The sequence below is a fragment of the Rhinopithecus bieti genome, unplaced genomic scaffold (genome assembly GCF_001698545.2).
Source record: "Rhinopithecus bieti isolate Rb0 unplaced genomic scaffold, ASM169854v2 scaffold_33210, whole genome shotgun sequence".
NCBI classification, from domain to species: domain Eukaryota; kingdom Metazoa; phylum Chordata; class Mammalia; order Primates; family Cercopithecidae; genus Rhinopithecus; species Rhinopithecus bieti.
In genome coordinates, this window is record NW_016814226.1 from 255,488 (window position 1) to 269,866 (window position 14,379).

Consider the following 14,379-nt stretch of genomic DNA (forward strand, 5'->3'; position numbering starts at 1 on the left):
ACGCTGAATCCTCCTTTCCAAACGGGGATGACTGTTGATATTAGGGTTGTGAAATCTATGATGTGTGTTTGAAAACACCAAAGAGTAACAGGTGTCCTTGAAACATTATCAAGTCTGTGCCTCACTTTCAGGTGCCAAACTGCAATTTCCACATCCTCATTTCTATGGGATTCCACTCGTCCTGGTCCCCAAACTTCCTACCAGCTCGTCCACCACTGGACTCCCAACTTGTCTCAGCCCTGGAATGTAGGCCCTAGGAGTTCCATACTTCGGTGCTACCTTGAACCACAAGCTCAGACTAATACCTAACCTCACTGGGGATCTCCATCTGCAAATGAGGTGATACTATTTACCTTGCAGAGCCCAAGAGGGTTAGAGATTCAGAATCGCCTTGAGTCTGATCTGCAATCCCAGCTTGACTCTGACCCAGCACTAGTCCTGTCCTTTCCTTGGGGCCTCACTTCTGTCTCAACTTGGGGTTTTCAGTTCTTGCCCCCAACACTGACTGGCCGTATCCTCTGTTCCTGAAACCTGTATCCTCAAGTACGAAGCTGAAGAAAGTGCAGCCCACTACCCCGAAAGCACTCCTCACTGTCTGATTACTTAAAAGCACAAATCCCAGATTTCAACAACCTTAAAGACCCACTGAGTTATGAATCTCTAACCGAAATGTTCAAAATGACAAAATAAAAAATAGATGACATAGAAACCCAGAAATTGCAATTTTTAGATCCTAACTCCAAAGGCAGAACACATAAGATAAATAACGTAGAGTGGAAGGATGTGTTTACGCAAAGTTGTGTTGAACTGAACTCTTCCTCGAGGTCGTCGGCCAGGTTCTCCATGCTGTGCTCTCTTGGTGCGTGTTACACAGATATCGAGAAGGCCCTGCGACACCCTACATGGCGTTCACACGCGCAGCATATGCCACCCTGTGTGCCATAGCCCCCAAGACCCCACCCTGGAGCCCTGGGTCTCTGGGAAGACAGGCACTGCTCACTTGCCTTCAGCCGAGCACCCAGCAAGTGGCAGGAATTTGGTCCGTGGCTGCCGCTTTTGCTTTTCCTCACTCCTCAGGGATGCACCCCCACTGACGCAGGCATCACCTTGCTGGAAGAGCCGCCATGGTAAGGTCACCTGCCCGGTCCCTAAGCTTGCTGAAGACCCGAGGCTTTTGGCAGAATCCCCGAGGCACCCCCTGACTGACGGGGAGTGTGAGACATCCAAAACTGGCTCGACCCCTAAGGTCCAAAGCTGATGATCTAGTGGGGAAACTGCCAGGTGGGAAAAGCTGGAGGAGCAATTCTTCCAGGAAGCCTCCCCGTGTCCTTCCGTTCCCTCCTCTCCCCAGTTTGGTGCTTCCACAGCCCCCCATACCGCACTCCAGTCTACCTCCACCCTGGTCCTAGCCCCCTGTACCTGAATCCTGGTTTACTTCATGACTCCTGTTACCCTACCAGTCCCCGCTACTGGAATGTGGGCTCCTTTCCCATCTCGGTACCTGGGCACCCCAGCTCTGCCCCCCTGCATGTGCCCAGCTCAAACAATTGTTTATCCACACGTCTCCATGGAGCTAAGCCACCACAGTCTAACGAGCACTACAGACCCCACCTGCTTTAAAATGAAAGGAGATTTGTTACTGAATAGAGAGGAAAAACAGGTCTCTTAAACAGTTTTAAAAAGTTACTCTGACACTACTGAAATCAAATAAGAAAACAGAATTTTATCTTCATCTACAGAAATGCACAAAAAAAAATTTTAAATTTTATCTCCAGAAGACAAGCTTCTTGACAGTACAAAACCCCGAAGTGCTAAATTCCCTCAACACAAAAACCAAAGAACTCTTTCTCTGCATTTAGAATGATGGCATTTAGACGGGGGGAGACAGGTCTGCCTGCACAACAGAAGGAAAGGTGACTTCACTCATCCACCTTTTCCTGTCTCCACATGTGCAATCCTCCCGCGTGTGGCTGCAGAAACGGTAAGTGTAGAGACGATGCTCAGAGACCACTCAGGCTCGGGAGTCATCTAGACTTGGCCCCGCCATGCAGGTATTCTGTGATCTCAGACAAGATAATAAACTCTGGGTGTCAACAGGCTCATTGGTCCGCCAGCCCAGGGCCCAACTACCAGCAAGAGCCGTCCTTGGCCTGGGCCTGACCTGTGACGGTGCACCCCAAATTCTGCTTTCTCTTCTTCCACTAAAAGTGGAACTTGATTTTTCCCAGTATCGGGAATGACTGAGCACACAGGCCGAAGACAATGTTGTAGATGTCATACATGAAAGAGCTGAAAACAAAATGACAGATTCGACGGCCTGTGGCAGCCAGCCAAAATAAACTGCCTGGCTGGCTCCCTGCAGTGCTCCTGGGTGGATGGGTAAAGGGGATTGATGCTGGCCGGAGCTGGTCCCTGCCCTGTTTGCCCTGCACGCAGGAAGCTGCCTATGGGAACCAGGCCACTTCTGCAGCTACTGGAACCCAGCAGGCGAGGCTCCTGTGAGAGCTTCAGTCACATCTACCTGACCATCCACCGCCACCCACTCCTTCAAGTATGTAAGTCCCTCCCATGTACTGTGCATGGCACCAGGCCCTGGCAACACCAGCCAAACAGGGCCTCCCTGCTCCTGCCAAGGCAGGGGACAGTGGCCATGGACAGCGATGGCAGCAGTGCTGAAAACTATCCAAGGGAAATGGCAGTCACTTGTGGAACTGTCTTGTGCTGCTGCTAGCCTGTGAGCTCCAAGAGGACAAGGGACTGTCCCTGTCACATTCACCTCTGTGTCCCAGTCCCAAGCTCAGGCCAGGCATGAGCCTGACTGACTGATCAAGGGGGACAAAGGACGGCTTGGTTAAAACCCATCACATCATGAGAAAAACCTCCATTACTGGGTAGAGATTGGGCAGCAAAGGCTGCTTTCTGCTCTAATCTCAATGTCAAAGTCTGTCCAATGTTGACTTCTGTCTTTGCTTAGGTTGTGTATTCTAAACTGTGAAAACCACCTATTTAAAAACACCTAATTCTGAAGAGTCACGAGGTTCAGGGTCAGCCAAACTTGGCCAAGACAAAGGCAGCCCGCATGTCGAGGGCCCTGATCTGCCCCATAGGACGACAAAGTCTATCTGAACCATAATGGGAATGTCCACTATAGCTCAGGGGGAGGGTCACCCACCTAAGAAGGGCAGGATCTTAGGAAAACTATTTTCTCACGGGCTTAGAAGAAATTCACGTCAATACAACTCATTCCTGAAAAAGGGAGGTATACAGCGCTCTGAAGAGCGGGCTGCAGCAGCCTGTTCAGAAATCCCAGAATCGCCAAATGCCATCAGAAACGCAACTCCCCCCCAAATAAGGATAGCCTTAAACGAAGATTATGCAATATACACCATGTCTACATTTTGTGTGTAACATCGGGGTAGGAAAAAGTTTTTGCCAAAAGAGAAAAAAAGTATCACACACAATTCTAGCCTCTTGGTGGGTGTTCTCTGTAATTCTTACAACCATCCCGGAAGTAGGAAATTAGCAATGCCATGTTACAGCCTAGGAAATGCCGGAGAGCACAGGGGAAGACTGCCCAAGCCTGCCCAGAGCGGTCAGGGGCCACACCAGGCAGGTCACAGATGTCTGTGGATGGGAGCCTGGGGTGGCTCAGCTTGGCTAGAAGAGCCAGGGAGTCCAGCTGGCTGCCAACACGTGCTTGTGTCTTGGCCATGCGGAAGAGTATGCTTCTATTGTGAAGGTGCCTTGGCCATGCGGAAGAGTATGCTTCTATTTTGAAGGTGTCTTGGCCGTGCGGAAGAGTATGCTTCTATTGTGAAGGTGCCTTGGCCGTGCGGAAGAGTATGCTTCTATTGTGAAGGTGCCTTGGCCGTGCGGAAGAGTATGCTTCTATTTTGAAGGTGATGCGGCCAACTGAGGCTTCCCAGCAGGGCAGGGAGCTGTCCAATCTGCTTTTCCAGATGGGCTACCTGGCAGTGGGGTGGAGACTGAGGAGTTGATGCCTTAATCCTTGCTCATGGTTCAGCAGATACCAGTTCGGTGAAAAGCAAGAATTAATGGTAATTTTTAGAAACTTTAGTGAAACTAATGTGGATCACTAACCTTCTAGGAGCCATGTGTGAGCATGGTGGGGTGATAATTAAGCTGATGCACACCCTGTCCCGAGGAACCCGTGGCTGTGGGCACACCACTCCCGCAGGGCTGACACAGGCAGGCCATCACAGGGAAAAGTCCATCGGGGTCGGCGTGTGGAGACAGCTGGACAGCAGACAGAGCCGGTCACTGCTGCTGAGCACAAGGTGGTATTGTCGTTCGCTCACTTCGTGCTTGTGCTCAGGGCACTGCTCAGCCACCTCCTTACTGCTCTGGCTCTAGGAGGCCCGAGGCTGTGCTCTCACATAGGGTGCCCAGGACTTAGCCCAGGGCCTGGGTCATGGCAGCTTCTAAATATGTGTCCTATAAAATCGGTATGGAAGGATGGGGAAAGTATCGCTCCACATGAACAATGAATATGAAGGCGTTATCACATGATGAGCTGTCCTGCAGTGCTAGAGTCTGAGAGAAACCAGCCCGACTGAGAGCAAGTTACAAACAACCTACAGGGAGCGCCTTCCTGGCAGGGAACGGTAAATGTTGAGTCATGTGCCAACTCTTCGGGGCTAACATTCCCAGAATATTTGACACAAGATACTTATGTTCTCTTCATCTCCCCAAATATTCTTCTCAGGGGCTCTTTGTGCCCATAAGATAGTGCAGAGAGGTCAGACCCAGCCTGGCTTCATCCAGGAGATCTGAGCTCTAAATGCACGGCCAGCTGACAGCTGTGCAGAAATCCCATCTCCGGGGAGCTTTTGTTGAGACAGACTCAGGCACCAGTTCCTAAAATAAGTGGCGTCTGCCCTCCTAGCCTGGCCCCCAAGGAGCCCTTAGAGATGCAGGCAGCGGCTCTCAGCCCTGCTGGGGACAGACCTGTCATCCTGTTCCCAGAGCCCACTGAGGGCAAGGGAGGCCAGGAAGCACCGGTGACACTTGAAAAGTCCCATGGCCCACAGCCTAGGCCCTTTGTACACCAGCTCCCAGAACCAAAGAGAAGGCCTGGAAGCAGTGCCCAGAAGTGGAGAGGCAGGAGGAGGACCCCTGGGCTCCTGCAAGAAGTCAGGAAAACTTGCCAGAAGCAGCCAAGCTTCCATACCCTGCTGTGAAGCCTGTGGGCAGACCAGACCAGGCTCTGATTTGCTGAGGGAGCGACCCACCTGGGGAACTGCCTCTACCTGACCCCCGCCACTGTAATCCCACACGACTTCCCATCTTGCTCCAAAACTGGCCCTTAGCTCCAAAAAGGTCAAGGTGCTCAGCACTCTGTAAGACCACACGCATTCAGGCTCCAGACTTGGTTCCAACCTGGAATGCCATCCCCTCTACTGTTTCCAATTCTTGGCCCAACCCTACTCAGCCCCAGGCCTCCTCGCTGACTCTGCCCAGCAGACCATGTCACTGAGAGGCAGAGCCTGGGGTGGTCCTTCCTGCTCTCATACTCCATAAGCATCTTCTTTGTGGGAACTGGATCCCCTCTCGACTCTTCCTCTTTTTTTTTTTCCCTGTATCTACAGGGTGGGGGAATGCAGGAGGTACTCCTTCCGAATACGCATTAAATAGCTCTATTCAGCATCATGTCCCTGTGGGTAACCTCTCCTCCCACAGGTCAGTATGGGTTCCTCCATTCGTCTAGTAAGCATCCGAGTGTAGCAATGTCCCTGGCCCATGCTGCCTTTCCTGTCCCTTCCCCCAGGGCAACTCCAGCAAATCATGCAGCACCTGGCATGATGAACTGCCTAGTGTCTACCTTATTCCTGCAAATGTCACAGCCAAAGGCTCCTGGAGGACAGGGCCACATAGAAGATCGCTCTGGAATGACATATTCCAGTTAATACCTTTTGGTGGGAAGGAGTAAAATTAAACACAAAAAACTTTTTCACCTCAAGACCACAAGGCTTTCTTTGGAAAAGTGTCCTTCCACGGGAAAGAGGAACTTGCCATCTGCCTGGGAAGATGTGCAGTTGGCAGTGTGCCCCTAAGTCTCTCAGATCCCAGCAGGCCACCACTGAGCAGTCGCTCCGCCACTCAGCGAACATCCGTCATGGAGGAGGCGGACGACCACAGCACTGTGGGGCTGACAGCAGCTGAAGAGTAATTTCAGGGACAGCATCACAAGCTGAGCAGAGCCCGCCTGAGCATTTTCAGGCAAAAGGAGATGTTCTGGACTACTGACATTATTGCGGTTGAGAATTTAACAGCAAGCATAAGAGCTTAATTACTGGGCTTGTTAAAGCTACTTGATATAATATATGCTGACAATATACACTGGCAACGTTCACCTAAATGTTTTTAATAAGCAGCTGAAGACTTCTGTAATAGCACTATATTTAGCTACAGTTTAGCTCTTTTCCCAGCAGTTTCTGCCACCAAGTGGGTAATGAAGACAATGCCACCAAGGGCACCGCAGGAACAGACACTGACTGTGTGCACCGACTCTCTCAGTTCCCATGTCAGAGGGAAGGGCCCCCACCAGCCTTGCCCTGACACCCTAAAACACTTAATGTTTATTCATTCTTTTAATCCTTACAACACTAGGATGTGGGTACCGTTATTACCCCCATCTTATAGATTGGGAAATGAAGGCAAAGAAAAATCAGTAACTTGTCCAAAGCCATACACAGGAAGTAAGTGATCAGGCCAGCAGTCAAACCCAGACCTCCTGGTTCCAAAGCAATGTCTTCACCTGTCCCCATTGCCTCTCCCCACCTATCCCTCACAAGGAAGGGCCTTTGAGTGTGCTTGTCCTGTGTGCACCATCACCAAGCTCAAGGCAGGGAATGACTGATGCCAGCCAGCAATGTCACTATAGTTACAAAAAAGAAGCTCCCCATAACTGGAAAGGTTTCTATCTATAGTTTTGGTTCAGTGTTGAGAACAAGGGCCTGCACTTCTAAAGGCCGGGGAGCTCACTGGAAGGCTCTGCACAGCTGCTGCTGGCTCCATGCGTGCTCCTGCATTAATGAGGCCACAGGTTCTCTGGAGGGGGCCAGCCAGCAGGACCTGACTACTAGAACCTGTACCTGCAGGTGGGGGCAGAGGCAGTCCTGAATTCTAGCACTGTTCCAGGGGCACCTCCAAACCATGTCTTGTAACTACTGGTTCTGACACAGCTTCATCTAGTTTCACGGCCAACCTCCTGGCATGCTGTGAGATGGGGCTGGCGACCTGTTTGACTGTCACTCTTGCTGTCTTAAGTGAAATATTTCCCAGGCAGATATGCCTCTCCGGCTGCTGAAATTTGAGCTGGGTGCCCCCCTCACCCCTCCAGAAGGATGCCACCAGCCGAGGGGTGGCAGCAGAGAGGGCCTGCATGCTCTGTGCCTTTCCACATTTACTTCTGCTGTGGCAGAGGCCAGCTCCTGGAGGGCAGGGACTTGGTCTGCCACATCCCTTGCCTAGCACACTGTAGGTATTCAGTTAACACATAATTTTAACAAAGGTATTTGGCTAAAAGTCGATGACCTTTTGTCCAATACATAGGGGAAAAATGTGTTGACAGAATTTTGAGCTTCTTGTCCATCTTTTTTTTAAACTTGGGCAACTGTGATCACTTGTCTATGTCACAGTATCTATCACTGTGATCATTTGTTTATAAAATGACTTCATGCTAGTCCCCAGCAAATACCAGGGCATCACCTTCATCTCTTCTACCACTAGAGCCTCCTGTGTCACAGAAGCACCCACGTGGATGCTGCCATCCATGTTCTTATCTTGTCCTGGCAGCCCTCCTTAGAGGCCAACAGTATCCCCCACTTCACAGATGAAGATCGCAAGGCTCAGATCAGTTGAGCAACTTGCCCAAAGTCACACAGCTAGCACCAGCACAGCTGGAATCAGAGCTCAGAGTTTTCTAACTGCAAAGCCTCCTTTTCTTTCTTTTTTTTTTGAGATCGAGTCTTGCTCTGTTGCCCAGGCTGGAGTGCAGTGACGCAGTCTCGGCTCACTGCAACCTCCGCCTTCCGGATTCAAGCAATTCCCCTGCCTCAGCCTCCCAAATAGCTGATGTTACAGGTGCCTGTCACTACGTCCGGCTAATTTTTTGTATTTTTAGTAGAGATGGGGTTTCACCATGTTGGCCAGGCTGATCTTGAACTCCTGACCTCATGATCTACCCGCATCGGCCTCCCAAAGTGCTAGGATTACAGGCGTGAGCCACTGCTCTCAGCCATGCAAAGCCTCTTTCCGTGAAGGCCAGGAAAGCTCCAGGGGTTTTGCCACAGGGACAAAATTAGACCAAAAATTGACCTCCTATATAATCCCAGATGCTCACTAGGCTGAGGTGGGAGGATAGCTTGAGCCCAGGAGATCAAGGCTTCAGTGAGCCATGACGGTGCCACTGCACTCCAGCCTGCGCTCTCAAGACCTCAACTGTTAAAAAAAAACAACAACAACAACAACAAAAAAAAACATTGACTTTCCATTAACTAGCAGGCAGGAAAAGTTAAGTGGGACTCAGGAACAACACCCTCCGCCCCCCCAAAAAAAAAAAAAACACAAAATAATTTAATCAGGAAGACAGCCACTCACAGGTACAAACTGGCAGCAGATTCTCAAACAAGTTTGAAGGCATTTGGCCCTCTGGCCACTTGCCTGTCCTGTCCAGCGTGATGTCAAATCACAGCCCTCCGTGTTTCTACATAAAACTCAACAGTAAAGTGCCTCGTAGGATAAGCTGAGCAATTAGCATCTGTCTCTCCCACCCACATCATGGCAAACATAAAAAGGAAGGTGATCGCCAAGATCTTTCATAAACACCCCTAATCTCTTTAAGTATCAGACTTTCCTAGCAAGGTAAGTTTACTGCCTTCGATGATGGCTAAGGCGTACCTGAACTGCCTAAAAACAAGTGTCCACACCTTTTCTGCTACTATCTAGGTCTGACTACAAATCCCTGGCTGGTTTTGGGGTATGTTCACCTCATTTCCCAACCTCCACCAAAAAAACCAAAGGGCCTGCCAGACACGATTGGCCTGGCCACTTCATTCACTGGAAGAAAGCAGGTGCATTACCTCCCAGAAGCTGTCGCTGGACACTTCTACTCCAACGGAATCATCATACGTGACAGACATTTCTTCAAAGGCTGAGGGAGCAGCAAGGTATACTTAGTCAGGGGTCAACTTCGGATGCTCAAAATCTGTAGACCAACCTATGAACGAAAAATATGTATCATAGTGGTTTTTAAATGCCCAAGGTAAAGAAACAAGTCATCTCTATTTCACAACTTCCCATTTCTAATCACTGCCTTCAGTACCGGGTGGTCTATAATATTTCCTTTAGGTGGGAGAAAGCCAGTAGACTCTAACCAACTCTGGGCGGATATGTGTATGTCTGTGTGTGCATGGTGGGTGATGGGGGCAGGGGGTGCGTGTGCATAAAATCAGGCAGAGCCCCTGGATCTTTGGGCTTGCCTATCCCGGCCTACTCTACCTAACTGGTAGGGCTAGGACCTGGGATAAAACATGAGTGGAGGTAATCCCACCTCTGACACCCGACTCCCCTCTCCAGAGTGTCTACCACATTCCACTTGTGTTGAGCACCGTCCCCACTCAACTCCACCTTTACTGACTCAGCCACTGAAGCCCCAAATTCAGACCAGTTTATTCTGACACCGTGTGTGGCTCAGCTGGAAAGCTAAATGGATCACTTCTGAGAAACAGATTCAGCAATCTACAATCCAGGCAAGAGTAAAGGCGGCAATTATTTCCCCTGCTGGAGGGAAGAAACTGAAGGACTCCCATAAGCACAAACCACACCTTGCTAGTGTGATGACCTGTCCACAGCCGAGATGAAACTGTCTGACTTTCTGGTAAAAAGGTGACCCCATCTTTCTTTACCTTACCCTGTGTTCAGAACACACAGCCAGAGATCCAAGACATTCCTCACTGCCACAGTCAACAGTCCAAAGCCTTAGCTTAGCAACAGGAAGGGGTGAGACAGAGTGGCCAACTTGTTTTGAGCACCAACAAGGTGCAAGACTTTGTTCTAGGTCCTGTTCCATATGTTATCACATGACTCTTCATGATTCTCTGTGAGACAACCTGGAATTGTAGTCAGAAACACAGACTCCAGAGTCAGGCTGCCTAGGCTTGAATTCCAGACCCATTACTTATGAGCTGGGCAACAGTGGGCAAGTTACCTACCCTCTCTGTGCCTCGAGTGCCTTATCTGTAAAAGAGAGACAACAGCCGGGCACAGTGGCTCGCGCCTGTAATCCCAGCACTTTGGGAGGCCAAGGCGGCCAGATCACCTGAGGTCAGGAGTTCGAGGCCAGCCTGACCAAGACAGAGAAATCCCGTCTCTACTAAAAATAAAATTAGCCAAGTGTGGTGGCGCATGCCTGTAATCCCAGCTACTAGGGAGGCTGAGGCAGGAGAATCGCTTGAACCCAGGAGGTGGAGGTTGCAGTGAGCCTAGATCATGCCATTGCACTCCAGCCTGGGCAACAAGAGCAAAACTCCATCTCAAAAAAAAAAGAGACAATAACGGAACCTACAACAGAGAATTGCTGTGAGTCAAATACATACAAGAGCTTAAAACAATACTTGGCCCTTAGTAAGTGCTACGAACTCACTAAGTACCATGATATACCCTTAGTAAGTGCTACGAACATAGTAAATAACGAATTGTTGCCACTATTATTATTATATAGTAATTATCATTACTATCATTACTTCTGTCTCTATTTTAAAGTCAAGGAAATTGATGTTCAGTAATTTGTCCACAGTTGTCCAAGTAATGGGTGGTGGAGACTAGTATTCGACACCAGCTCTGCCTGCTTGCTAAGGTAATATTCTCTCCATTACACCAAGATGTTTTCCAAAAACAATCTCAAAGTTAAGTAAATCAGGCTTCCCATAACCTAAAATTGGATCGCTAATTAAAAGGCTCAATCTGGTGGATTGCAGAGCTCCTAAAGGTAAAACACTGCTGTGTAGCAAGAGAGACAAAGTCCACAACAGATAACGGTACTTCAAAGCCAAGTCCTACAAAGACACTGCCGCTGTGAGGAGACAGTTACAGGACTAAGATGCGTGCATGATCCTAACCAGGCTCTCATGGAGAGAACTCCAGCAAGGGCTTCTCCCACGCTGGTTGGGGCTCTGCTCCATAATCATAGGGGCAGTGTGTCGTTTGAACCACTAGGATTCACAGAGGCTGGACAGGCCACCTGGCCTGGGCCCTGATGCCACCTCTCACAGCAATTTTTTTTTTTTTTTTTGAGGTGGAATCTGGCTCTGTTGCCCAGGCTGGGGTGCAGCAGTGCAATCTCAGCTCACTGAAACCTCTGCTTCCCAGGTTCAAGCAACTCTAGTGTCTCAGCCTCCCCAGTAGCTGGGATTACAGGCATGCGCCACCACGCTTGGCTAATTTTTGTATTTTTTAGTAGAGATGGGGTTTCCGCCATGTTGGCCAGGCGGTCTCAAACTCCTGACCTCAAGTGATCCACCCACCTTGCCCTCCCAAAGTGCTAGGATTACAGGTGTGAGCCTTTTTTCTATGGACTCCTATGCTACTAGCCAGGGTCCTCCTGGAGTTGCCTCACCCCATGTTTCAGCAGCAGAAAGTTTTCTACCCAGAGCAGCTGGTCTCTGCTCCCGGCTTCTCAGGGAACAGCAGGGCTTTGGGCTCAGGTGAGTCTCAAAGTGGCCCAATCAAGCTGCCAGCTGGGCTGCCTGGCCAGCCATGGGAGAAGCTGCAGGGAAGAGCAGGCCCCTGCTCCAGACTGAGAGGCAGCTTGACACCTGAGCCACTTGGGCAGAGGAATTTAGATTCAGTCTGGAGACAGCTGTGGTCTTGACACAGTTTTGCACAAGACTGATTGACGGACTGACTGACTGGCTGATTGACTGACAAAGCGTCTTGTCTGTCATCCAGGCTGGAGTGCAGTGGCATGATCACAGCTCACTGCAGCCTCGAACTCATGGGCTCAAGCAATCCTCTCGTCTCAGCCTCCTGAGTAGTTGGGACTATAGGCACGTGCTACTACACCCAGCTAGTTAAAAAAAAAAAAAAATTGTGTGTGGAAACTGGGGTGTCACTGTTACCCAGGCTGGTCTCAAACTCCTGGGCTCAAGCGATCCTCCTGCCTTGGCCTCCCAAATTGCTGAGATTACATGAATGAGCCACCACACCGGGCCTAAGATTTAAGAGCCCACTTAAGTGCCAGGAGCCAAGGAGAGGCTCAGCACAGTGGTCAGCCTTTAGGAGTAAGAGCCTGAATCACTGGGCAGAGAGGTAATATAACCAAGATCATGGGTCTGTCAAGGGCATCAAACAGGATATATGCTCTTAGCTGACCAAAAGGAACAAGGAACAACCAGCAAGGGAAAGGGACATTCTCCGGTCACACGGTAGCAGAGCTGGGAAAGGCCCATACTTGTTCACTTTCCTTCTGTCTGGGACCAGGATCTCATCACAGCACTGTACGCGGCAACAGTGATATCCTGTAGAATGCCTTCAGGTGCAATGAGGGACAAGCATACCCCACGGGCATCCTCTGTGGCCACAGCTCAATCTGTGATGCCATCAGCTCAACCACCCCCATGTGTATTACTTAGAGTTCATCTTAATGCTCAGCCAGCTGCTCCCTGCCACACATCTGTCTCCTCCCAACTTAGACATTCTCCAAGATTATATATATCTTTATTAATTTAAGTAAAACAGAATTAGGAAGACAAATCTCTTTTTATAAAATGGCACAAGGCATTTCAGACCCAATAGAAACGACTTTAGGAAGCTCTGCACCACCACTTCAGTTCTTGAGCTGGAATAATTCATAATCAACTACACTTTCATCTGAACCCTCTAAGCACATCTTATACAAGGTCTCATTGAACTGTGCAGTCAGAATCCAGCAAAGATATTTGAAGCCCTAAGGGGACACTGAGGCAAGGTATAGAAAACCCAAAGAGACAGAGACTGTGAGGGGAAGAAATGAAAGTCTCCTGCCCAAAGAGTCAGTGAGGTAATGCAGACGAGGTGCCCATGGAGAAGGCCTGGGACGGTGGAAGGCGGGAAATCCCAGCTCTACCACAGGCCAGCTGGGTGACCTCAGAAAGCCATGTCATTTCTCTGAGCCCCAGTTCCTGAGCTGTGCTTTACCAGGTTTCAGTGAAGGTTAAATGAGATGAAGGTCTCAGTGCCCCCAGGTCACAGGCCATGGCTGGGCCTCCCTCAATGGGAGCATTGTCCTTGGCCCGCACCCTGGGCTCCAAAGTGTCCTTGCTACTTTCTTCGGCTCCCCAGTCACAAGGAACGCAGGTAAAGAGGAGGACCTGGGGGACAAGAATCTGCACCAAAAAGAAAACCCAACTGATAGTACACCCGCGGCCAAGCTGGGAACTCATTTCTGATGTTCACAGAGCAACAACCTGTGGGAGGATGGGGGTTTGGGAGGGGGGCGCTTGAGCGCAGGCACCGAGCTGAGTTCTCAGTGACAACTCCTAAGTCCCCTCTCTCCTGCCCCTGCTCTGGGACACGAGCAGCAGGGGCCCTGTCCAACCGCCTCGTCCCTCCCATGGAGCCCCGCACCAGCCTCAGCGTATGGGACTCTCCTGGCTCCCCGCTCTCACCCTGATGAGCCTCCCTTTCCTCTCCCAACCACTTGCACACCTTGCAGTTCACTCTATGGCTCCTCCCATCCCTCCCAGCACTGATCTGTGGAACTCCCATGACTTCAAACGTCATCCATGTGCAGGGACACACCAGCAGCTCTCAAGAGGCAGCCTCTCAACCCAATAAGAAGGCAATTTCCTCGCAGGCACGGAGAAGGTCCAGCAGTGACGAAAGTCACCTGGCACACACCCGACACCCTAAAAGTGATAGCCATTGTTCTTAGAATCACCAGAGCAAGCCACCCAAAGGTTCTGAGAAATGTTGGTGACTGAGACTGGGTTTGATTTTTGTTTCCCCGTCATTGTTTCTACTGGGATAAGCACTTTTGGTGAGGCTGCCACCTACCACTGTGACCTTGCCACCAGCCCTCCCTTCTTCAACAGCAAAGAGGCCAGTCATACCCACCCCTATGGCGACTTCTCATGTGCCAGACGCTGTGCCCCATGCACTACATGCATGCACTCCATTTAGTCCTAACAACTCTATGGGGTAGCGGTTTCGCCATGGGCACTGTCAAAGCAAGGAACCTGGGGCACAGAAAGGGTTAGGAGCTTGCCCAAGCAGAGGAGCTGAGACCTTAATAAAGGCAGGCTGACAGCAGTCATGCTCTTCACCACTGATCTTAACCACCTCAGTGCTGAGTTCAAATATTCTAGAACATACAACATG

General features: G+C 50.2%; 1 protein-coding gene across 1 annotated transcript in view; it reads right to left on the reverse strand.

Annotated features, from left to right (window-relative positions):
• The window catches only part of PACSIN2 (protein kinase C and casein kinase substrate in neurons 2), a 150,766-nt gene that overhangs the window by 32,239 nt on the left and 104,148 nt on the right, over nucleotides 1-14,379 (reverse strand). Inside the window, 1 exon segment of the mRNA XM_017850009.1 lies at nucleotides 9,105-9,241. Coding sequence (XP_017705498.1) covers nucleotides 9,105-9,164 — 60 coding nt within the window. The 5' untranslated portion in view covers nucleotides 9,165-9,241.